At 52.0% G+C, this 24,197-nt stretch overlaps 1 protein-coding gene across 2 annotated transcripts in view; it reads right to left on the reverse strand.

Moving 5' to 3' along the window:
* Positions 1-1,085: 1,085 nt before the first annotated feature.
* CCDC12 (coiled-coil domain containing 12) overlaps positions 1,086-24,197 on the reverse strand; it is a 49,812-nt gene continuing 26,700 nt past the window's right edge. The window contains exons 2-8 of one of the 2 annotated variants that reach the window (XM_036869493.1): positions 17,930-17,997; positions 7,895-7,974; positions 6,413-6,586; positions 6,205-6,266; positions 5,925-5,959; positions 4,804-4,880; positions 4,315-4,706 (exon numbers count right to left, since the gene is read on the reverse strand). In XM_036869493.1, the coding sequence (XP_036725388.1) occupies positions 4,621-4,706; positions 4,804-4,880; positions 5,925-5,959; positions 6,205-6,266; positions 6,413-6,586; positions 7,895-7,974; positions 17,930-17,997 (582 nt within the window). In that variant the 3' untranslated portion in view covers positions 4,315-4,620. Of the gene's footprint in view, positions 4,707-4,803; positions 4,881-5,924; positions 5,960-6,204; positions 6,267-6,412; positions 6,587-7,894; positions 7,975-17,929; positions 17,998-24,197 lie in introns of both variants that reach the window. The other variant, XM_036869494.1, reaches the window with a different exon arrangement.

The following is a 24,197-nucleotide window of genomic DNA, read 5'->3' on the forward strand; positions in this document are numbered from 1 at the left end:
GTACAACCATCACCATAATCCATTTTAGAATATTTTCATTACCTCAAGATAGATTTTTTTTAAAAGTCTGCTGGTGACAAAACCTCTGATTTTGTTTGTCTAAAAATATTTTGTACTTGTAACATATTTTCTCTGGGTATAGAATTTCAAGTTGACAATTACCTTTTGTCCAGTTAACACTGATGCCAGATGGTACCATTCCAGTTAACACCGGCTGTGTTTGAGACATTTGCTGTGGGCTTGATCTTTGAAAGATAATATAATCTTCTCTAATTTTAAGATTGTTTCTTGGTCTTTTTGTTCTGACAATTTATTCCAATGTGTCCAGGTATGTACTGGTTTTAAAATACATCCACAAATTCTTAGACTCCACCTCGAGGTAGAATCTAATTCTTCTCCCTTTGAGTGTGGGCTGGACGCAGTGACTTGCTTCTAACAAATAGACTGTGGCATAATATCAGTTCCAAGACCTGGTCATAAAAGACCCTAAAGCTTCCTCCTGCTTTCTCTCTGGGATCGCTCATTCTGGGGAAAGCCAGCTGCTACCACATGTGAACACTCATGCAAGCCCTATGGAGAGGTCCACGTGGCAAGAACTGTGTGTGCGTAATGCTTCTCTAAGCATTCCTGTGAGCCCTGGGAGTGGAAACGGTCCTGAAGCAGATCCTCCAGCCCCAGTCGAGCCTTGCGATGCCTGCTGCCCTGGAGGACATCTTGACGGCTACTTCAAAGAGATCCCAAGCTAGAACTACTCAGCTAAGCCACTCTTGAATTCCTGATCCACAGAAACTGTCAGATAATAATGATTTGTTGTTTTAAGCCACAGAGATTTGGGGTAAATCATATGCAGCAATTTATAATTAATACGAAGTGTGAAAAAAACTTGAGGCAAACTTGCTTATTGAGCTGTAATGAACATACAAAAAGTACACAAAACATATATGTACAGCTCAATGAATATTCGTAAAGTGAACGTACCTAATGAATCACCACCCATAACAAGAGATAGAACATTTGACTGCAGATGTCTTTTGGTTGCCCAGCTTGAGAATTGTTGACCTCGAATCTGTGGACTGGTGATTTTGAAAAGTTCAGTCATTTAAAAAAAAAATGACCTTTGCCCCATTTTTGCCTTTTTTCTCCCCCTGGAACTCCAACCACGTGTTGGATCTTCTCACTCTATCCTTCATATCTCTTAGCCTCTTGTTTTACATTACTGACCTGTTTATCGCGCTGGCTGCATTCTGGATAACCTCTTCAGATCTAGCTTCCTATTCACAAATTGTCTCTTTGGCTCTAATTCACAGATACAAGGTTTTAAATTGCTATAATAATTTTTACTTCTAGAGCATCACTTTGGTTCTTCTGCAAATCTATTCTGGTTTTCAAGCTTCTCTTTTAGTTCTTAAATAATTTTTAAACATTGAAATTAACTGACTGATAATTCTAATGTCTGAAGTCTTTGCAACTCTCACGCTACCATGTTCTTTCTGATGTCCTTTGCTCTGAGTGCTTTGTTGCCTAGTATATCTGGTGAACTTTTCTGTACGCTATTCCTCTTTCTTGGAACTTTATTGGTGGGGATTCTTTGAGGACTAAGATGAATAAAGATTCACTCAGGTCGGATCTGCATTTCCTTCTATCAAGTGTCTGAGACCACCACATTCTGGGACCACTGTAAATCTTGGCCTGAGGCTTCTCATGTGCAAACCCACATGAGGGACGGCTGCCTCAGTTCTCAAGGGAGACTTTATTCTACTCCAGTAATTGGCAGGGTTCAAGTTCCCCTTGGGATGCCAAGAGTACAGATTGATTATTAGTTCACAGAGGGTGCTGCCCTTTGGGGCCCCACCAGGCATTGAGGGCCTCCAAAACCAAGGCTCGATTTCACCTGGCTTGTCAAATACCTTCAGGGCAAAGGTCAGGCTTCAGCATTCTGCCGCTTCTCTTACCTTTTGGCCTGAGTATTCCTTACTTTCTTGCCAGATCATTAATGCATTTAAAAAGCATTTGTCAATATTTATTTACCTAGTATTTTAAGCTGTTTTCCGAGGGAAGATCAGTTCAGGCAACCATCCTACCGAGAAGCCAGAAACAGAAGTGATTGCTACTCCTTCTTCAAGTACCTTTTTTCTCCAGTTTTCTTTTCCCGAACGAATTCCTATCAGCTAAAGGACAGCTACCAGTATGTCAGGGTTCTCAACCTATCCCCTCTCTCTCCTTCTTTCTTTCTCTCTGCCACCTTTTGGATCTTCAACTTTACTTCCAATTTATTAATCCCTTCTTTGACTATAAGTTATCATTTAGCTCTTCCAGTGAGTTTCTTATTTTAATAAACATTCTTGGGCTTCCCTGGCAGCTCAGCAGTTAAGAATCCACCTGCCAATGCAGGGGACACGGGTTCGAGCCCTGGTCCGGGAAGATCCCGCAAGCCGCGGAGCAACTAAGCCCGTACGCCACAACTACTGAGCCTGTGCTATAGAGCCCGCAAGCCACAACTACTGAGCCCGCGTGCCACAACTACTGAAGCCCACGCACTCTAGGGCCTGTGCCTCACAACAAGAGAAGCCACCGCATTGAGAAGCACATGCACTGCAACGAAGAGTAGCCCCCGCTCTCTGCAACGAGAGAAAGCCTGCACACAGCAACGAAGACCGAACGCAGCCAAAAATAAATAAATAAATAAATTTTAAAAAATAAATAAACATTCTTTATTTCCAAGATTTCTGATCAGTTGTTTCTTATACCAAATCCCTGTTCTTGAGTTGTGTGTGGGAGGGGGGTCAGTCCCTCTTTGATCTCACTGGTGATAAAACAAATGCTCATTTTAAAGCCTGTTAGGATGTTATCGTTATACTTTCTTCAAGTAGAAATTCTCCCACTTGTTGGGCTGCTGGCCATTCTTTACGGCACTGGATTTTCTCATGCATTTTATAATTTTTGAGTGTCCCTCATGGGTGATAGTTTTTGCTTTTCTCTCTCCCTGCAGGGCCGTTGTTCTGTAAGGGCACACAGGGCTGTAAATGCAGACGCGAACCTTTCATTAACTCTCTGGGCTCTCATACAGTGGGGATATCCTTACTCTGGTGCTGAGTGGGAGCCTAGCTGCCAGTCACAGGTGTCTGAGTCCTACACTGCCACAGACAAACATCCTGCTTCCAACTGCAATCCCAGGAGGCGGGGGCATCTTTTCACCCTTTATTCCTAGGAAGGGAAGCCCAGCTCTAGACCCCGGCTATGCAGAGGGAGCCTGGCTCCAGTCCTGACACCGGCGGGGCGCGTCTGATCCCTGTCGCTTGTGGGGATCAGTCCTGGCCTTGTCCCACTGCTCACCGCAGCAGCCAGCCACCTACCACTTCAGCCCTTACTCATAGCTGCCGGTTTCTGCTCCCTTCCCAAGAGTTACCTTCTTAGAGGAGTTGCATAATTTTAAGTTAAACCATTTACTTTACTGTATGAGTGACAGTCTGTGTGCACACACTCCCTCCACCTCTACCGCCCGAGTCCTCAGCACCGTCTACCAGAGCTGGGCCATTGTGTTCCTAGAAGCTGGCACGGAGGGAGGAACACACTGGGATGACTCAGGGCAGGGGCGGGAGGCTCAAGGGGAAACCATGAAGGAAACTTAAGAGTGTGATCATCCTGGAGGAGATGAAACTCTAAATGGTCACAGGTACCTGGAGTCAGACTTGTGGCCAGCCGGTCATTCTGGAGAGTCAGCTCCACGGAGGAGGCTCACGGTCCTGAAACCAGGACCTTGGGGACCCAGGGTCCAAGAGCACCCCCGAAACCCAGGCTACAATACCCCAGTCTTTAGCAGAATGGGCCACCCTCCCCCATACGGGCACCCTGTGCCAGGGAAGCCAGCGTCTAGCTCTGGCCGGTGAAGTGGGGAGACAGGCTGCTGGGGTTGTGGGTGGAATGTGAACGAGCAGTGCCAGGGGCCCCAAATCTGTAGTGGCCCAGAGTCGGGGCTTTGCCAAGGCACAGCTCACCCCCTTCATGGGCCCAGTCGCTTCCTTCTCACTGCAAGGGGGTCCACAGAGGACCAGAGTGGGAGCCTCTCCAAGGTATCCCAAAAACTACTATAAGGCCTTATCTCTGTCACCCAAGGATTTTGAGATGATCACCGCTGACCAAGGACTGGACCAGAACCTGGGCCCAGAAGATCAGGCCTGGGCCTTCCCCACCCCTCCAGCCTCAACATGTTCAGCCCAACACAGGGCTTACTCATATTAAACATCACTTCTGCAGCTGCCCTGTCTTGGGGCCCAAACCCAGAGTATCCCAAATATTCAGGAGGTTTCTGCCATACACAGGGGTCTGCTTGTTTCTATTTCCAGACATTAAAAAAATTCAAAATAACATATATATGTAGAGATACAGCAAGCCCACAGAGTTGTTGCTGGCTCTGCCCCAACTTAGCACGGTGGGGACCACTCAGGAGACAAGGAGCCGACCTCACAGCATGGGGAGGGGTGGGGTTCAGACTGCTAGGCAGGGAGTCACTGTTCTGAGGCCAAACTGGAGGTGACGGCAAGCCCAGCCCCTACCCTTGCCCAAGACCATCCTCCTGTAGGACAGGCCTGAAAGGTGGGCGGCGAGGGGATAGGGCATGCCTCAGTCGGAGTCACCAGCCTCTTGTTCGGTGGTGGTGGCCGCCACTGCAGAGGCCAGGTTGTCCTCCTGGCCCTTCAGCCTCTCACCTGGAAGGGTGGCAGATAGGAGGAGTGGAGAGGGGCCGTGTGCTTGCGCCACCACCCAGAGGGCCGGGAACCCTGCCTTACCAGGCCCCGCACTTACGGATCAGCTCGGCGATGGCCCTCTGGGTCCGCTTTTCTAGCTTCTCCAGCTTCTTGGCTACATCTCTCTTGAGGTCCCTGGAGCAGGGAGGTGGGAGGAGGCCGGAGGCTGAAGGCTGGCCTGATGTGGCCTTGGGGCCTTCCCCTCCCACAGCCCCTCCGGCATCAGGAATCACACTCGGGTGCCTGAGGCCAGGATGCTCCTCCCTCTCTCTTTCTGTGTCCTCCAAAACCCAGCATCAGCCACCCCTGCCCGTCCCAGTGAGGCAGGGACTAGCACCACACACCCACCCAACACAGGGGCCCGAGTCAAGGTGTACAGGGTAGATGGTTCTTAGGGTCCTCTCTTTGTCTGTTCCCCTTGGTCTCCATCAGCCAGTGACTTGCCCCGGCCCGCTGGGGGTCCTGCTCCTCCTTCGACCACACGTTCACCCTCACCACCAGGAGCTTCCAGAAGTGCACACACAGCCTATTCCCCCTGGCTCTGGGTTTCCAAGGACACACGCCCCATGCTTTTGTTTCATCAAATTAGAACACCTTCAGCTAGTGCCGTACTTGACACAGAATTGCAAGTGAGAGGGAAATGGCTGGTACCTCTGGCCCAAGGTAAAGTGAACACACGGCCCTCTCTCACCCTCTTTCTCTGCCCAGTCACAGGGGCACCAGGAAGGATGAGCATCCCCATTTCACAGCAGAGGGAGCTGAGGCCAAAGGGAAACAGGCTAGCTGGTGGCAGAACTGGGGCAGAAACCTTCATCTGCCCTTCCCACCGTCTTGCCTCTACCCTATGGCTCCCAGCGGGCAACCGTCAGCCTTGTTCAAACGGAGCTCTCTGAGGTGGGGCGGGCCCTCATCCTTTCAGAAGGGACTTTTGGAGGGGACTGCTGAGCCCCCGCTGCCCGAGCCCCTCCCCACCCTTAGGTGTCATTCCCCGTCATGTCCCTCTCATTCTCCACTTACGTCCTTCTCGGCACTTACTTCAGACAGTAATAATCTCCTGTAGCTGTATGTCTACACTGCCTGCCTCCCGTTGCGAGGCTGGGAAAGGCCCAGCCGGAGCCCATGCCTAGCACCAAGAGTGTCCCAGTCAGTCTGCACTGGTCCTACATGGGCAACACTCACCAATCAGGCTTCCGGGGTGCGAGGTTGGCCAGGTCCTGGGGAGGGAGGAGACACATGTCAGGGCTGGAAGGGCTTAGCCCCAAGGGAAGTAGAAGACAGGGGACAGAGGTAGGAAAAGGGGAGAAAAGGGAGGAGGAAGGAGGGGGCTGAGGGGAAACAGGGAGGTAGAAAGGGAATAAAGAAGTGACGAGAAGGAAGGATGTGTGAAGAGAGCAGGTGGGAAGGAGAAAAGGACCCACAGAAGGAGCAAGGGAGGACGGCGACACCCCCAGGCACTCACCACTTCCTCAATGATGGGCTCTGGCTTGGCGGCCTCCAGCTGCTCCTTCACCTTCTCTTCCACTAGAGGGCGCAAGACAACAACAGAGGCAGGTCGGAAAGGAGCCACCACTCTCCCAGATACGGCAAACTGCAGGCAAACTGCAGCCGCAGGTCCCTGGGAGAGTCTGGGATTTCTTGCCCCGGCTCTCCCCTTGGCCCCTAACTACCTAGAGGTGAGATCCTGCAAAGGCAGCTCTGGAGGAAGGGCTTGGGTTTCTCAGGATGAAGGCAATCCGGGGATGAAGGAGGGCCAGCAGGCGGCAGGCAGCCAGCTAGAGTAGACGGAGCCCAGACCTCTAGCCAGGAAGCATGGGTGCTTCTCTTAGTCCCAGGATCCCCAGCTGGGAAATGAGACAGTTGCCTGGATATATCCAAAGTATGGTTTTGGGAAGGGCCTTGAGGACTGGCTTTTCCCATACCCTCCTGGGGCCCCTGGGCTCTGAGGATGTGCCCTGGGGATGGCCAGGGCACAGGTGGCTTTTCTTCCCATCCCACTCTTAGATCTGTGCTCCCAAGACCAGGGGGGCAGCCACCTCGAGGAGTCCTGCCCACGTGTACCTCCCGGCTCCACCCAGCTGCCAACAGCACAACGGGCCTCTGGGTGGCCTGACCAGGAGGGCCCTGCCCCTGTGGGGACAGATGTCAAGAACAACAAATTTGGGCTCCACGGGCTTCCTCTAACCCCCCTCACCGTTGTCCTGGGTCTCCTCATGGCCCCTCTGCCCTGCCTCACCTCCCTCCAGACACAGGTGCTGACCCTGAGACATGGGACCAGTTCCCCGTCCCTGTCCTCTGTCCTGCCTTACTCTCCCCACCATGCCACTGCCTCACCATGGTGAGGCCCAATCCATGAAGCAGATCACCTGGGAAGTGTGTGAATCTCAGGGCCGAAGGAGATGGGGAGGCAGACTGGAGTGTGGCTGAATGGGCAACACTTTACTCTTTTATAAGATAAATGTATCTATTAATTTATTACTCATATAATTAAAAATTGATAAAAACAAAGAATAAAAAACATGGCCAGGGATCTGCATGACAAGAAGCACCCCAGCATCTCCAGCGTGGATGGCTCTGGACAGGCTGCAGCTGGCCAGATGCTCCGGCTGCTGTGCTGCTCCCCACACCGTGGTGTGACTGGGCAGCCTCTGGGCCAGGCCCTTCATCCCACCAGTGAGACCACCTCTGCCCATCCTCTGTGCTCTGGCACTGCCACGCCCCAAGCTGGGCGGGTGTCTGCCTGCCCGCTACTCTCCAAGGACCTGGATGGTCAGCCCCTCTTCAGCGTCTCTCACTCTGACCCTCCAAGGGCCCGCAGCACCCATCACCCTGCCCCTGCTGTCCAAGGGCCCCAGGGCCACTTCCACTTCTCAGCCCAGAGAGGTCCTCTGAGGGGATGTGGCCTCTTCCCTCACAGGTCCCTGGAAGGCCTCCTAGGCAGGGCGTGAGCAGGGCAGAGCAGGCACGACAGGCCGCTTCAGTGCCCAGACTGCTTCTAGTTGTGCATCTGCCACGAGATGGTGACGGAGGGTCCTGGAGGCCCAACTTCCAGCCCTGGCACTGTCAGTTATTCTCCAAGAGAGGGTGACACCTGCCAAGGTGGAGGCAACCAACAGTGCCATGGAGCAGAGGTGGAGACGCAGCCCACCTACCTGCGATTGGCTTGGCCTGGGGCACCCTCCTCCTCTTCAGGTCCTCATCCTCTGGGACATAGTTCCGCAGCCTGAGTTCCCTAAAGGGCAGAGAGAACAAGCAGAGAGAAAGTAAGGTATAACACGGTCTCATTCACCTTATACGCTTGCAGGTTGGCATGTGGTGAAGCCATAGGAGCTGGCTACTTCCTGACTCTCCTCTGGTCTCTCTGGAGATGACCTGCGGAAGGGAGACAGCGCAGGAACAGAAGCTTCGTTGTGACAGGCTCCCTTCTCTGAGCCCCAGCCTCCTCATCTTCCAGTTAGCAGCCGGGCTGGGCGCTCTCCCAAAGCCCCACCTGCACAGTAGGTTCTCTTCAAGAGCTGGGGTCGGGGTGCACAGAGAGCATTCACTGGATGTCTCTCCAGCGTTATCTCCATTTGACAGTTACGGGAACTGGGGGTCAAAGAGACTGCACCATTTTTATAGGGTCCTACAGCAGTGGTCGCAGCATCTGAGACAAGGCAAGGTGGGACTCCAAGCCCGGGCCAGAGCTACTCCTAAAAGAGAAAGCCAGTGGTCACCCACTGGTTCCCCAAGCCCCACCTGCTCCTCAGAGCCTTCGTGCCCTGGAGCCTCAGCTACTGGTGGCAAGGGTCTGGTGTGCTGCGAGTGGCCAGCAAGGGCCGAGGGAACAGGCATGACAGTGTGCAAGGCTGGGAAAGCCACAACGCACCTGCACAGCCACGAGAAGTTCCCACACCTCGCCCCCGCGAGGGGGGTTTAAAGTCTACCAGAGCAGATCCCACGACCTCTGTGAAGCGGGAGCGGCCACAAGGAGCCAGAATGGCACACTGGGATTGACCAGCGACCGTGGTGTTGTTTTCCTCTCATCGCAGTCTCCTCGGGCAGGGCTGGCAGTACCGAGAGCTCACTGGAGGCCTCCCTGGCTCAGCAGCTCATCAAACCCCGACTCCCACACACAGCAGCCTGCCCGCAGGACGGGCCCTTGGCTAACTCCACAGGGTGGCAAAGAGAGAGTTCCTGGGGGCTGCTGCTTAATAAAGGCAAGACAGAGACACTGGGACAGACCATCTGGGCCCTGGGGGAGGCAGCAGTGGCCTCCCCAACCTGTTAGCCAGATGGGACTGGGATGTGGGTCCTCTTTCTTCCCCACTACCTCTTCTGAGCCCTCTCAGGACTGCTGGCGCCTCAGAAGTCCTGGGAACATTTTCCCAACAGGAGGCCTCCTGTGGTCTGTCATCTATGGAACCCTCTGTCTGTGCCAGGGAAATGTGTGGCTGATTTCTCCAGCCCCTGGGCCTAATGCCAGGTCACTAAGGCACTGGGAGAGAAAGTGGGGCATGATAGGTACATTGACTTTCGTTTATAACAGGGTGGGGAGAAAAGCGGAAGAGAAACTGGGTGTGGGAAGAAAACTGTGGGGATTAGTGAGAATAAAAAAAAACTGTCACTCTCAGAAACTGGCTCCAGGGTCTTGTAAGAAATCAGAGAGAGGAGAGTCTGGTGGCAGCTGTACCCAGAGCTCACAGCAGTAACAACAGGCACCCGCACCTCCAGCACCCCCTGCTGCCCAGGCTTCAGAAGACTAGCCGGAATGAGGGCGGACACAGCAGGAGACAGGGAGGGGCCAGAAGCAACAGGAAAGAGCAGCAGCCACCCCCAGCACCCCCGGCAGCCCCGCCGGCCACTGTCCCCTGTTCTCCCCTAGAGCTGAGCACTGGTCAAGCAGTCAAGAACACCTGGGTCCCAGTCACTGTGCAATTGCCCCATTCTGGGCTCCGATTTTCACATCTGTAAACAAGAAGGCTATGCTGGGTGTGTCGAGCTCTGTCAAGCTAGGTTCAAGTCCTTTCCTGGTTCAGTCTGTTGAGGGATAATGAAGAGACTGACCCTCACTAACGTCCAATTAACTGCTCCTCCCACCCCACCCCCATTACCACCAAATGGCAAAAGTCTCTGGAGAGGTCATGGGGCACTGGGTTCTGCTCTGGGGCCTGGCCTTTCTAACAAAGGAACAAGGTTTAATTCCCTCCTTCTGCAAACTTTAAAAAAATCTGTGTGTTGGTGAATTACCACGGCAACAAGGACCTGAGGGGCTGCAATCACAGAAAGAAGGGAAGTGCAACAAGGTGAGCCTGGCTTTGGGCATTACTTTCCCCTTAAAGCATTTGTGTTTTTACAAGCAGAAGCTGAAAAGCCGAGAGACCAAGCAGAGCTTCCCGCAATCTCATGAGGCTGAAGAGACAAAAATTTGTGTTCAGTGAGAGGAAGCCTCTTCATCAGTCCTGAAAGGGTAGGTCAGGGTATCCATGCCTGCCAAAAGCTGGAATAAACTCCTTCTGGGGGAAAATAAACTATTCAAAATCCCAAATTATCTCTGGAACTTTTCATATGCAATATCCAGAATTCAACCAAAGCCAAGAGAAAAAAATAAAGGTAACAGAAATACACTCACAGGAGATCTAGATACTGGAATGTAATATCAGAAATGAAATGTAAGTTAATAGAAATTATTAAAAGTTCAGGAAGGTATACCACAAGATCAAGAATTTTAGCAGAGATATCTGAATTTCGGAAACTGTAAAAATCAATCAAATGGAAATTCTACAAGTGAAAATAGAATCAAAATTAATAAATCAATAAATGGGTTCAACAGCAGTGTGGATACTGCTAAAGAAAGGATTAGTGAACTGTAAGATAAGCCAGAAAATATCCAGGCTGAGGGACAGAAGTAAAAAAGTTGAAAAATACAGAAAATAACTTAAGAAACATATGGAACATGATGAAAAGATCTAACATACATGTAATTAGAGTCCCAAAAACAATATTTAAAGAGATAATGAGTGAAAAATTTACAGAATTAATTAAAAACACCAAGCCATAGATTAAAGAAACTCTATGAACTCCAAAGAAAAGCATAACTAGGCAAATCACTGTCAAACTACTTAACACCAAAGACAAATTCTTAAATTAGACAAAGACACCCAAATTTCAAAGGAGAAACTGAAAATGACAGCTGATTTTTCAACAGAAGCCATGAAAATCGTAAGACAATGGAGAGATACATGGGAAGGGCCGAAAGTAAATAAAATGCCACACCAGAATTATAAAGCTAGGTTAAACAGCTTTCAAAGGAAGACTTCTCCAGATAAAGAAAAGTTGGGAAAATTAGTCATCAGAGGATCTGTTCTTTAAGAAATACTAAAGGGAATGCTTTAGACTGAAGGAAAATGATCTCATATGGAAGCATGGAACTCAGGAAGGAATGAAATGCATTCCTTGAAAAGCATGAAAGAGTAAATATGTGGGTAAATTTAAATGAATATTGACTGTATAAAACAGTAATAATGACTTGTGGGATTTCAAATATAGCAACAACAGTACACAAGACAGGAAGAGAGGCAAATGGCCTTAAAGTGTTCTGAGGTCGTGGCACTGTATGGGAAATGGTAAAATGTGACTTGTTATGACTTTGATAAGTTAAGGATGTATGTTGTATCCCTGTGGAAACCACTAAAAGGGAAAAGAGTATATTATTAGCAAGATAACAGGAAGGAAATGGAAAGATTAAAAACAAAAAATCCAAAAGAAGACGAGACTTGAGACACAACAGGAAAGCCAAGAAACAAACGGTAAGACAAGAGGGTCAGGAGGTGGGCCCAGGCTGCCGTCCTGGGGGCTTCCCCCTTCAGTGACTGGAACTGCCACAGCTCTTGGAGACTGGGTGGGATGTGACTGCACTCATCGGCAGGCACTGGCATCTGAATTCACCCTTCTGGAGGCCACTAGAGCCAAACGCTGGTTCTGCTATCCCCATTTTAGAACGAGGAAGCTGCTCGGGGGAGAGGGTACAAGAGCCTTGGCCTTCCAACAGTGTGACCTGGGTTCAAATCCAGCTTTGAAGCTTTTGAGACAGGATGGAAAGGGTCATGCTTTCATTGGCTTCCATATGGAAATCAAAGGTATCATTTCTCATGAGGCTGTAGGTGACACAGACTGTGGACATCAACACTGCACAGAGTGGTGTCCTGCAGAGCAAAGGTCAAATCGCCCAGGAGTGCTACCTTCCCACTCCACACTGCTGCCCCAAACCCTGAGAGCTCTCTAACTGCTAGGATGGGAATATGGCAGACTGTCCCAAAATGGGACGGTCAACCCTCCAAAGTCCAGAGAGTAACCCTTGAGTGCCGGTGGGAACGAGCAGCCCAGAAGACACACGCATGGCCTCCCAAGCCTTCTCAAAATACTGCCCAAGCAGATCGAAAGTGGTCCCCGTGTGGCCCACAGGGTGGCAGGGACGCGCCTGTTTCTGCACATTGCACATCAAGTGGCAGGGCTGGCCAGGACATACCCCAGCAGTTGAGGCCCAGCCAAAGAACAGCCTACTACCTGCCTCTCCAGTATGTCTGATCTCCATGAACTTGGCAGCACTGTTATTAGTAAGTCCAGGAGCCTGGCTTCTTATCTTACTGCTTATCTCTACAGCCCTTTCTGCTCAGCACTGGGTGTGAAATCGACCTGGACTGAAATCTTCTGGATAAGGGAAGAAGACAGATTCCAACTGCATGGGCTCTTCCTATGCCTGAGGCAATGCCCAAACACTGAGGAAATGTGAGCCATCCCCAGCTCTCCAGGAGCCAAAGGCAGAGATGGTGGAGAGAGCCAGGCCAGAGGAGAACCAGGAGCCTTTCAGACTCCCCCGGTCTAAGGCTGCAAAACAGGAGAGTCCTGTGCTAAGGTGCTCTGGAGGACACAGACATTAAGAGATCCCTCCTGGAGCTAACTCTCTCCTAGCGGGGAGAGTGCATCATGCAAACCCTGGTTATGTGCCCTTTGGCCCATATGAACAACAGAACGCCACATGACCAAAGGGACAAGGAAGATGCTTTTTATGAACTTTTGTGTAATGAATGTCAAGACGTACTGTCAAATGGACATGAGCGAGGTGAGAAACAGTAGTATGGCAGTATAGTGTGCTATCACGTGTGTAAAAACAAGCATGTGTATGGGGGGGGGATATATCAGAATATTTGAATATCTGTGCACAGTTCACCTCTGAAAGGAGCCAAGCAGCTGGCCCTCAAGGTGGTCTTGCAACTAGGAGGCTGGGAGTAAAGGAAGATTTTTTTCCCCTGTGTGTCTTTTAACACCTTTTGCATTATGAACCATGAATCCTTTACATACTCAAAAAATAAAATAAAAAATATATAAAATACATAAAGATACACCCAGATATTACACGGATCATTATATAACCACTGAAAATAATGTCTGCAAAGGATTGTTCTGAACATATAACAGAAATTTAACAGATAGAAAACAACAACCAAACGTTGACAATGAGGGACTTCCCTGGTGGCACAGTGGTTAAGAATCCACCTGCCAGTGCAGGGGACATGGGTTCGAGCCCTGGTCTGGGAAGATCCCACATGCTGCGGAGCAACTAAGCCCGTGCGCCACAACTACTGAGCCTGTGCTCTAGAGCCCGTGAGCCACGACTACTGGGCCCATGTGCCACAACTAGTGAAGCCCGCACGCCTAGAGCCTGTGCTCCGCAATGAAGAGAAGCCACTGCGATGAGAAGCCGCGCACCACAACGAGGAGTAGCCCCCACTCGCTGCAGCTAGAGAAAGCCTGCACGCAGCAACAAAGACCCAATGCAGCCAAAAATAAAATTAATTAATTAATTTTTTAAAAAGTTGACAATGATTATCTAAGAGTGATTTTTCACTTGGTTATTTTGAATGTGCCAAGCGCTAGTTAAGTCAGGCCCCTGCCCAGCTGGAGCTGCCATCGCATCTGAGCCGCGTGGTCTGCACCCACTCTCACCCAAGACTCTACAGAGCCCAGCCCAGCTTCTCTAAATTTACAGGCTGAGGGGCTTCCCTGGTGGCACAGTGGTTGGGAATCCGCCTGCCAATGCAGGGGACATGGGTTCAAGCCCTGGTCCGGGAAGATCCCACATGCTGCAGAGCAACTAAGCCCGTGCACCACAACTACTGAGCCTGCGCTCTAGAGCCCACGAGCCACAACTACTGGGCCCACATGCGCCTAGAGCCTGTGCTCCGCCAACAAGAGAAGCCACCGCAATGAGAAGCCCGCGCACCGCAACGAAGAGTAGCCCCCACTTGCCACAATCAGAGAAAAGCCCGTACGCCGCAACGAAGACCCAATGCAGCCACAAACAATAAATACATAAAATAAAATAAATAAATTTTTAAATAAATAAATAAATAAACTTACAGGCTTAGCTTTGCCCCCAATCCACCTGAAAATGCATAGCTGCTGGGCACTTAAAGAAGTAGAAACAGCTGATATGCCAAAACTCAAGGACTGAAAAATTAATTATGGCACTCTCAAAGAAATACAAGGCAGCCACTGAGAATTTTATAGAAGCATATTTATCAAAAGATGATCAAGATATGGTATGTGAAAAAGGTTACAAAACAGAAGGATATTCACAGATACAGGCTAATAGGATTTACTAAATTTCCGACAATTGAAAACGTCTTTAAGTACTTTCAATACCAATTTAAATTTAAAAAGAGGCGTGGAGTAAAGGTTTATGGCAGCTAAGCTGAATCCCAAAGGGCCCACAAGATGAGAACTGAAGTGGCCACACTGGCTGTCGGGGCCCAGGCGGTGGCAGGGCCCGGAGCCTGCACAGTTCACTGCCCCCCACTCTCCTGGGGCCCGATCTATCCCTCAGACCACTCTGGGGGCCGCCCTGGGCTGCAGAATGCCGGCTGCAGGCTGCACAAGAGAAACACTCTCTCTCCACCGCATGGCTGTCGGCAGCCCTGATGTCCACCCCTCCAGCCCCAGCCAAGAGGACACATGGGACAAAGGCCGCAGCACTAAGAGTGAAGGCGGTGCAACGGAACCAGGCCTGGCCTGCCTGGGAGCTCGCACGCAGAGGACGGGAAGGGCTCCGTGTCCCCATCTGTGACACGACAGCTGGATGAGCTCAGCTGTTCTCCACCCTGCCTGCACACCAGACAGGGATGGTGGAGGGGTCCCAGTGTCGCTCCCCTCCCTCTCAGCTGGGAGATCTTAGACGAGTCACTTCACTTGTGTGAACTGTGGTTTCCTCACCTCACGGTGGACCACAACCTTCCCCCAGAACAGGTTTAATGAGAAGGGCTTTCGAGGCACTGGAGATCACAACATACAAGATGAAGACTGTTTTCCATGTAGAAAGGCCCCAGCCGTGCTCCCACTCTCCCCCTACATGAAGGGAAGCACCTGGCCCGGTCACACATCCAGTCGGCTTCCCAGGACACCACATTCCTTACACCAGTTCTCTCTTGATTCACTCTTCCACATTCCTGTGCCTAGTCCCGAGCAACAGGATCAGGAAAAACAGGGCGGCCGCAGGTCTCTGTGCTGCTGCCTCAGCAGGAGTCACGGAGCCACAGCCCAGCCCCTCTATCCAGGGCCGGGACATTCCGGCCTGGAGCGGGAGTGAGGTAACTCAGCAAGTGGGGGCAGGGGCCGCTCTGAGCATCACCGCGAGAGCAGAGCAATGTCTGCCGAATCAAGCTGACGTCATGGGTCTGCAAGCACACCCTGGTGCAAAGCCACCATCCTGGGGACCCAACCGGCAGGTGAGAGAAGGCCTGGCATTTGCCAGCCTAAAGGGCTTGGGTACTGGGACAAGGCTGGGCCGGGCCTCAGCTGGGGTGGGACCTTTCTCCACATGGAGTTGGAGAACCGGTTTTCCATCCCTGAGGAAGGAAGGTTCGTGGCCTAGTTCCTTCTCTGGTACGTGACGCTCACCCAGGGTGTCCCTGAATGGTGACGGCTCTGGCTGGGTGCAGACCTCAATCCTAAGCCAAGGGGAGGTGACGGCTGTGGGAGCTGAGGGTTTGGGGCTTGCTTGTTCAGGCACTTAAGACACGCTCCCCCGCTCCATGCCCAACAGAGTGTGCAACACCGGCCCTCTCCTCCCACCTGGCAGGGTGGCCACGACTGTTGGCCACAAACCCTACCCTAGACATACCTCCACGGCATACACCAGCCAACCTGCCATCAGGAGAAGTGACTGAGGGCTTACAAAAAACAACAGCAACTGACATAAATGCCCCTTTTTGTGGCCAGGTTTCCAGGGCTGCCGTATCACATCTTATCTAGGCAGCAAGCAGGGGGCTGTGTTAGAGGTGAGTCATGGGCGCCCCTGCAGTTAACCATGAGGGAAGGTTGGCTGGGAGAGGGCAAATCCAGACCAGAGGAGAAGCAGGGGTCCTTCTGGGGGTGGGAACTTGTCTTTCCTTCCCACAGAGCCTGGCCTACGCTAGTCGACCTTTGGAGGACTGACTCCCACTCAACGGGGATTTGGTTGTAGGGGAATGCGGTAGGATTTACCCTGAAGAGGGTAATAAAAAAATAAAAAATTTTTAAAGGAATTCTGATCCATAGATTCCATGCAATACCAATCAAAACTCCAGCAAACTTTTATTTATTTATTTTTTATTTTATTCTTTTTTGTATTCGTTTATCTTTACTTTTAATAAGTAGGCAACAATACAAACACGTACACTTGAATGATGCCTACGTTCTGAAATTTTAAGAGGAACTGACATGAGACAGTCCATCCCTTCCACACTCCTTGAAATACCCATGCACGGGGCCACTAAGGAATGGGTTAGGATGAAGGCAGGGGCACCGTCTCCGGAAAGCCACCCCTTCCTCTCCTGGTTTCCACAACACATCATTGACCTCCTCTGTCACTCTTTACTCTCAGTCACCTTTAGCAAGCTTTTAAAATAGATATTAACAAGCTGATTCTAAAATTTATAAGGAAAGCCAAAGGAACTAAAACAGCCACGACTCTAAAAAGTTCTCCTTGGACAGATGGGTAGGAGCACGGGCAGAGAGGAAGGTGGGTGATTCCCCAGCATGGCTGGTGAGGGGTGAGGTCCTGGGGTGCCTGCCTCCAATCCTGCTGGATTTTCCCATTTCCTCAGCCACAACCCCTGGCCCCGCACTGTATCTGGTTAGACAACTGAATCTGCAAAATGACCCAAGGCTCCAGCCAGTAATCAAAAACCTAAGAACAAACCAGAAGAAAACCAAAGGGTGTCTCAGCAGTTACCACAGAATGGGGGAAACTGTGCAGGCACCCACCCCCAAGCCCCCAAGTCTGCAGTCACTTGGCAAAAGAGCTATGACCTGGCCTTCGTCTCTGTCACCAGAGAGGGCCGCATGCTGCGCTGGGGGGGCCAAGGCCCAACAAGACACCACAGAGCCCAGTGCTAGGGTGACAAGGGTCCCTGCACCACCACTGGGCATCACCAGCCTCTCAGCACAGAGCTGTCGCCTTCTGTGATAACAAGTGAGATGGCAAGGACCCTGCAGGGCTGCTGTGAGGAAGGCGTGAACACACTTTGTGAAGTGTTAAGTCACACATGCACAGACACACACGAGCCCCTGTGGACTTGAAAAACCCCTATCTCATCTGAGATCAGCTCCTGAATAAGAAGGCAGAGATGAGGGGCCTGCACCTGGGGAGGGTTCCACTCACACTGGTGAAGGAAACAGCAGGCTGTGGCATCAGGAAGGCCTGCTTCCGAGTGCTGGTCCAGCCTCCTCTGGGGAGCACCCCTCCCCACCTGCTGCACCCCCTCAAAGCACAGCCCACCGAGATAAGCTTTCTCAGGGCATCAAGATCTACTCCCCCAAGTGAGCAGGCGCCCAGGCTGCTGGCTCAGACAGAGCTTTACACACCAGGGAGAGTCTGGACCTGATTCTGCAGGTGCTGTAGAACCATGTCACCCAAAGTGTTTTAGGACAAGAGTGAGGGGACATAATATGAGGGTCTGGAATAAAAGGCTGGTGGCTAAGAGTCAGAAAGCCAGTGGGGGAAAGGGTGCAGAGAAGGTTCCAACTGTAAGACTGTCCTGTCTGAACAAGGCAGCCATGAGGTGGAGAGGAAGGAATGGGGTAGAGACTGAATGCAGAGTTGGGAGGATGTGCAAGCCAACAGGTACTGGAGGAGAGCGCAGGGCAGAGAGCTGCGTGTGGGGCATTACCTGTGCTTCTCGCCTTCCTCCTCCCCTTCTCTGAGCTGCTTGGTCTTTGGCTCCCCATCTTCCTTGTCCTGCAAAGGAAGGGAGAAAACCAGCTGCTCAAATGAACACTCCTCCTTCCAGGAGCCAGACAGCCTGGCCAGGATCAGCTTGGCATTCCAGCCTCCAAGCGGGGCACATGCCTGCTGCAACCGACGGGGCACAACGCTGGAGCCGCGATTCCCACCCCTCAACTCCCTCAGCAGAATTTAAAACCCATGACCCTGGGCTTCCCTGGTAGCGCAGTGGTTGAGAATCCGCCTGCCAATGCAGGGGACACGGGTTCGAGCCCTGGTCTGGGAAGATCCCACATGATGCGGAGCAACTAAGCCTCTGCGCCACAACTACTAAGCCCACGAGCCACAACTGCTGAAGCCCACGCGCCACAACTACTGAGCCCACGTGCCTAGAGCCCGTGCTCTGCAACAAGAGAAGCCACCGCAATGAGAAGCCCGCGCACCACAACAAAGAGTAGCCCCCACTTGCTGCAACTAGAGAAAGCCTGTGCGCAGCAAAGAAGACCCAACACAGCCAAAAATAAATAAACTAAATAAATTTAAAAAACAAAACAAAACAAAACCCATGATCCCAGCCCAGGCCCAGACCAGGGTGGCCCTCAGACAACACTAGCAGGAAGAGCTGGAAGGTCTTAGGTGGTGAGAGATGATGCTGGTCAGTGCCGCAGAGGGCCCATGCTGGCAGGCCACCAGCCACCCTCATGCATCGGGAAAGATGGGGCAAAGAGCAGTCACCAGCAACGAGAGCAGCACAAAAGCTCAGGTCTCCTGACCGCCACCCCCCGCCTTCCAGGCCAGAGGCCTCTCCAGAAACACCTATTTGGTTCCCTTTAGGAGCAGCATAACTCAAATTAGGACCAGCTTGTAACAAGTTCACTCCTGCAACGTATTCAGGGGCACGGAGGGAAGGGGAATTAGTTTGCAGTTTCCATGGGAAAAATTCCTAAATCTGGTTATCTTCCTCTTCCTCCCTTCCCCACCTCTTTGTAAGTCTAGAGAAGCCATGTTCATCTCAACCCTGACAGAGTATGCTTGCTCTCCAGGTGCGCCGAGGGCCCAGCAGAAGGACACCCCTATGCTGCTTCCACCTGCAGTGGGAAACACCTTCCTGGGCTTTCTTCCTTACCATGTGACCACTGCAGTTGGATCAGACCTGCCTGCAGACAAACGAACATGGAGGGCGTGCACTGGGTGTGCTCTCGCATGCGCCCACGCCCCCAGTGTCTGTCCTGAGAAAATCTGGGACAGAGCCCTGCCTGGGGTCTCCCTGCGTGCCAGGGCTGGCCCTCCAGAGGGGATCAATGTGCCCCTGATAACTGGCCATGACCTGCCTTTGACTTGCTGGAGCTTGTTCCGAGGAGACATTTGGAAGCCCCTGCCATGGGGGACCTGCTGCAATGGAGAAAAGAACGTATAAATTATAAGTAAAATAGCTGCTTGTACCACCTCTCCTAGAGGTTTGTTTATGTCACTGACAACGGCCTCCCCGAGAGTGGCATTCACATTATGAGTCACTTCCTGCCAGTGTTCGTCGTGGAGACTCTGGAAACCACCAGACTGCGCCATTCGTTGGCCAAACACCTACGGGCAAGGAGACCACCCAAACCAGGCTTGGAGTCCTGGACCAGAGAAAGGTTTCTGTGATGTGAATAGAGCAAGATGTTCCCCTGGCTCTCTCAACCCAGGGCAGCTCAGTCTCCTGGGGATGAGGCAGCAGGAACGACAACAGCTACATGAATGAGGTCAACATGGGTCTGTGGGATGGGTAGGGGGCTTCCTAGCTTCCTACTAAGGGGTGGGCAGAATTTGGGTGTTACAGGATGGGGAGACAGGAGCAGGAAGGGCACTCCCAGAGGGGAGCAAGCTTGAGCAAAGGCGGGGTGTGGTCTGAAGAACACACAGGTGGTTGGAGCAGCAGTCAGGGCACAGGGGAATGCAGGTAAGGTTGTCAAGGGGTGGGGCCGATCACAGAGGGCTCTGGCCAGTGTTCTAGGGCAACGGGAGCAGAGCTGCTGGAGGAAGGACCAGAGGCCTTTCCCAGGAGCCTGCTGACAGGCTGGGCAGGGAGGCCCTGGGGCAGAAGCATTTGTTTGGTGATGGCCAAAGAGATAAGGGGCGCAGGCGTACAAACGCTCAACTGAGAAACAAGTTAAGGCTCCCCGCATGGCTCCCAGGCTGCACGCACCTCTCCCTGACAAATGCTAGTGATCACATTAAGCCAGAAGCCAGGACATTGGAACTAAAAGCTCCTTCCTAATTGCCAGGCAGTGGACTCCCTGATGGCCAGAGGTCCTGCAGCAGGGGAAGAAGGCGGCAGACACCTCCCCTTGGTGAGAAAGGACAGAGGTGGAAGAGCGGCAAAGGCTCACCTTTCCCCCGAAGTGGGCTGATGGGCAAGCCCACAGGAAGGCTTCTTTCCATGAGGGCCCTGTTAACCTGGGCCAGCTGGAGGTAGAGGTTGGGGACCGTGGAAACAGCCTTTGGGAGCGACTCCTTTGCAAACACCATGCCCGTTCACAGCCCCTGAGCAAGGGCAAACTCAGCGGCACAGCTGCCACCACCCTCCTGGGGTCCCGGAGACACTCAAGTGTCTCGGCAAAGGCCAAGTTATTCATTAATAAATGAGAAAACACTCAATGATCTAAATGACATTTTAAAAACATGCCCCGCAGTCTGGTGGGCCATGCAGACTGCTGAGGTTAAGGAAGACCCCAGCCTGGGATGCTGTGCAAGAGCAGGGGCTCAAGAATGGTACCATATGTGCATGGAGCGGGAGCCAGTAAACAAATGAACAGGCCACATAAGTGCCGGGATGAGGCGCGCTCCAGTCTGCCCACTCAAAGGCAACTCAGGTAGCACGGTGAGCATCTTTGAGCAGGGAAATGGCTTTGGGGCAACCCTGGCCTAGGTCACAAGGCAGGACTTGCACTGCCTGGGACAGTGGTAGGAGGCACTGACCAGTTTCATGGCCCACCCAGCCTGAGAGACTCGAAGGCCCTCAGAACTGGAGGGCTCACAGGACCACCGCCTTCCGAGTCCTCAATTCAACCCATGGGGGAAGCTGGCAAATGACCGCCACGGAAAGGAAAGATTTTCCCAAGGTCACAGAATCTGTCAGTGGTAGCTGGGGTTCTGGATCAAGGTCCTCCTGAACTCTTGCATTCTTGCCAAGGAGACAGGAGAGGCTCTTAGTTTCTAAAACCAGCTCTGAACCCAGTCACCTCTCGCATGCTCCCCTCACAGTTCAGATTTGTCCACGTGCATTCAGACCAGTCACAGCCAGCCTGGGCCTAGGTCTAAGCCCTGGAGGACACCCATGGGAGTGCAGGCAGGGCCCGAGGTGCACAGCATCCCAGGGAATCTAGAGACATCTCACCCACCCCCAGACCCTTAAATGTAACTCGTCGCCTAGCCCCGCCTACACACACCCTTCCCCAATCTCCCGCCTTTCTCCCTCCTTCCAACCCCATGTTCTATCCCACCCCCATAGGTCCCCACCACAGCCAAGCCCATAGCTATTCCCCCCACCCTTGCCTGCCGCCAGCTGCCCCCTACACTCTGGAGAACACAGCAGCCTGCTGCACCCTCCTCCTCCTCTTTCTAATCCATCTCCCCTACATCTCTCTCCACCTTATCCATCCACATGGACGGAGGGTGTCCTCTGCTCAAAGCTCTCATTGGTCCCCATACCCTCAGGAACAGCATTCTCCTCAAGGTGCAGCCTCCCAAGGCCTCAGCACTCTCCCTGTAGCCCATCCATACTGGCCTTGTCCAGAATACCCTGACACCGGACCCTCTGTCCCAAATCCTGATCTGTCCATTCTGATCACCCCTAACAAAGCCCACCCTCTGGCCAGTTCTGGACTCCAGCTCAAAGGCTACCTCCTCAAGGCAGCCTTCTGAGGTTCCCAGGCAACGGGCTCCGTCACTCCTCTGGGCCCAAGACACAGGCCTGTGGTCATTCCTACTCATAATCAGGCCTGTGTGTCCCTTCCTCAAGTCCCTCTCAGTGTGAGGACATCTCCTAGAGCTGGCATAGCCATGAGCCTGGACTACATCACCTTCATTAACTCTGTGCTAACTTAACTACTACTCTCTCCACCAACTCCAGAAGAGCCCAATTCTTAGAACACTGGTGGCTGGAGGGCAGGAAAGCCAAGGCCTGGACTGGGGTCCTCCCCACAGCCCGCTTGCCTGTTACTGAAGGTACCCCACATTTCTGACCCCGGCCCAGGTTTCCACACGTAGGCCCTGCCCCTGCTCTCACCTTCCTCAGAGCCCACAGGAGGAAGGGGCCTCTGAGGCAGGACTTCAAGGGCTCTCAAAAACAGCCCTGCTCCAAACAGAGCCTGACCGACCTGTTTCATAATGTTTGAAATCCTTTTGCCAGGAACAACACTTTTACAAATAAAATTAGCATTGTGCAAGATCGGTGTTATTTCTTCTTTAAATATATGACAAGACTTCATCTTGGCCTGAAGTTTTCTTTGTGAGGTTTTAGGTATGGGGCTCATTAGATTTTCTATTTCCTCCTCAGTCAGTCTTATTATATTGTGTCTTTCAAGGAATATCCATTTATACTGAATTTACTTGCATACAGTCGTTTATAGTAGTCCCTTATTATCCTTTTTTTTAAAAAATTTATTTTATTTATTTATTTTTGGCTGCGTTGGGTCTTCGTTGCTGTGCGCAGGCTTTCTCTAGCTGCGGTGAGCAGGGGCTACTCTTCGTTGCGGTGCGCGGGCTTCTCATTGTGGTGGCTTCTCTTGTTGCGGAGCACGGGCTCTAGGGGCACGGGCTTCAGTAGTTGTGGCACATGGGCTCAGGAGTTGTGGCTCATGGGCTCTAGAGCACAGGCTCAGTAGTTGTGGCACACGGGCTTAGTTGCTCCGCGGCATGTGGGATCTTCCCAGACCAGGGCTCGAACCTATGTCCCCTGCGTTGGCAGGTGGATTCTTAACCACTGCACCACCAGGGAAGCCCCCCTTATTATCCTTTTAATGTCTGTAGGATCTGTGGTGATATCCACCAATACTGATAATTTGTGTTTTTTCTCTTTCCTTATTAGACCAGCTGAAGATTTATCAATTTTGGGACATGTCCAGACTTGGTGGGGTTTTTTTGTTTGTTTTTTAAATTTTTTGGCCACGCCACGCGGCATGCAGGATCTTAGTTCCCTGACCAGGGATTGAATCCATGCTCCCAGCAGTGGAAGTGCGGAGTCCTAACCACTGGAAGTCCCGAGACTTGGTGTTTTAACTCTGTGTTTGCTCCTCAGTCCCCTCTCAGAAGGAGCCCTCACTAGCTGAATGCACCTGCCTCTGGATGGTATACACAATGGGGGGTGGGGAGATCACTCCATACTTGCTGCCTGAACGTAGGGCGACTACCAGAAGTAGCTCAATTAACCACCAGAAATGTAGAAAAGCAGGGGGAGAAGGGAGGCTGCTGCATCTCCTCCTGCTGACCTCCCCACCCAGGCAAAGACACGGGTCCCTCTTCCCTAGTACCCCTGGACCCCTCTGTGTGCTGGGTCTGCCTTAGGCACAAGGATAAAGGAAACAAGAACCCTGCCCACAAGGAGCTCAAGGAGCAGGTTTAGACAATGGTAACCGTGCCAAGAGTGAGGAGGAAAGCTTCATTCAATGTTTTGTATACTTGCAGAATCGGCAAGGAATAGGTGTTGTCAGGGAAGGAGGTAACCCCTCAACTCAACTCTAAATGTCAAATGGGGACTTGCCAAGTGGCTAAAGAAGGCAGAACATTCCTGGGAATGGTAATTGCCTGGCAGACATGAGAGCAGAGCAAGGGCACTGTTAAGACCTGCAGGGCAGAGCCAGGTGGCTGGCTCACCCAAGACTGAGGGGGTCAGGAGTAGAGGGGGGCTGGCAGGGTCTTCCTCCAGTGCTCTGGGTGGGCCGAGGCTGATGCTCGGAAAGGCACTTTGGCAGCCTGGAGAGTGGGTGGTGGGAGGAGACGGAGACTAGAAGCTAGGTGAGATGCTCCACTCCCAGCCTGGACCTGTCCCTACCTGTTCTTTGTGCGTATGCGCTGGGGAGGGCGGTTAAGGGTAACTGAGGGCCGGGTGGGTGCCATCAGGGGCAGATGTGCTGAGGCAGGGGCGCTTGCTTTGAGGGGACAAGGAACAAGCCCCTCCCTCATCTGAAGAGGAGCTGCTGCCTGGGGCTCTCCCTTCCAGAAGAAAAAGAGGGAGG

The sequence above is a fragment of the Balaenoptera musculus genome, chromosome 11, assembly GCF_009873245.2.
Source record: "Balaenoptera musculus isolate JJ_BM4_2016_0621 chromosome 11, mBalMus1.pri.v3, whole genome shotgun sequence".
NCBI lineage: Eukaryota > Metazoa > Chordata > Mammalia > Artiodactyla > Balaenopteridae > Balaenoptera > Balaenoptera musculus.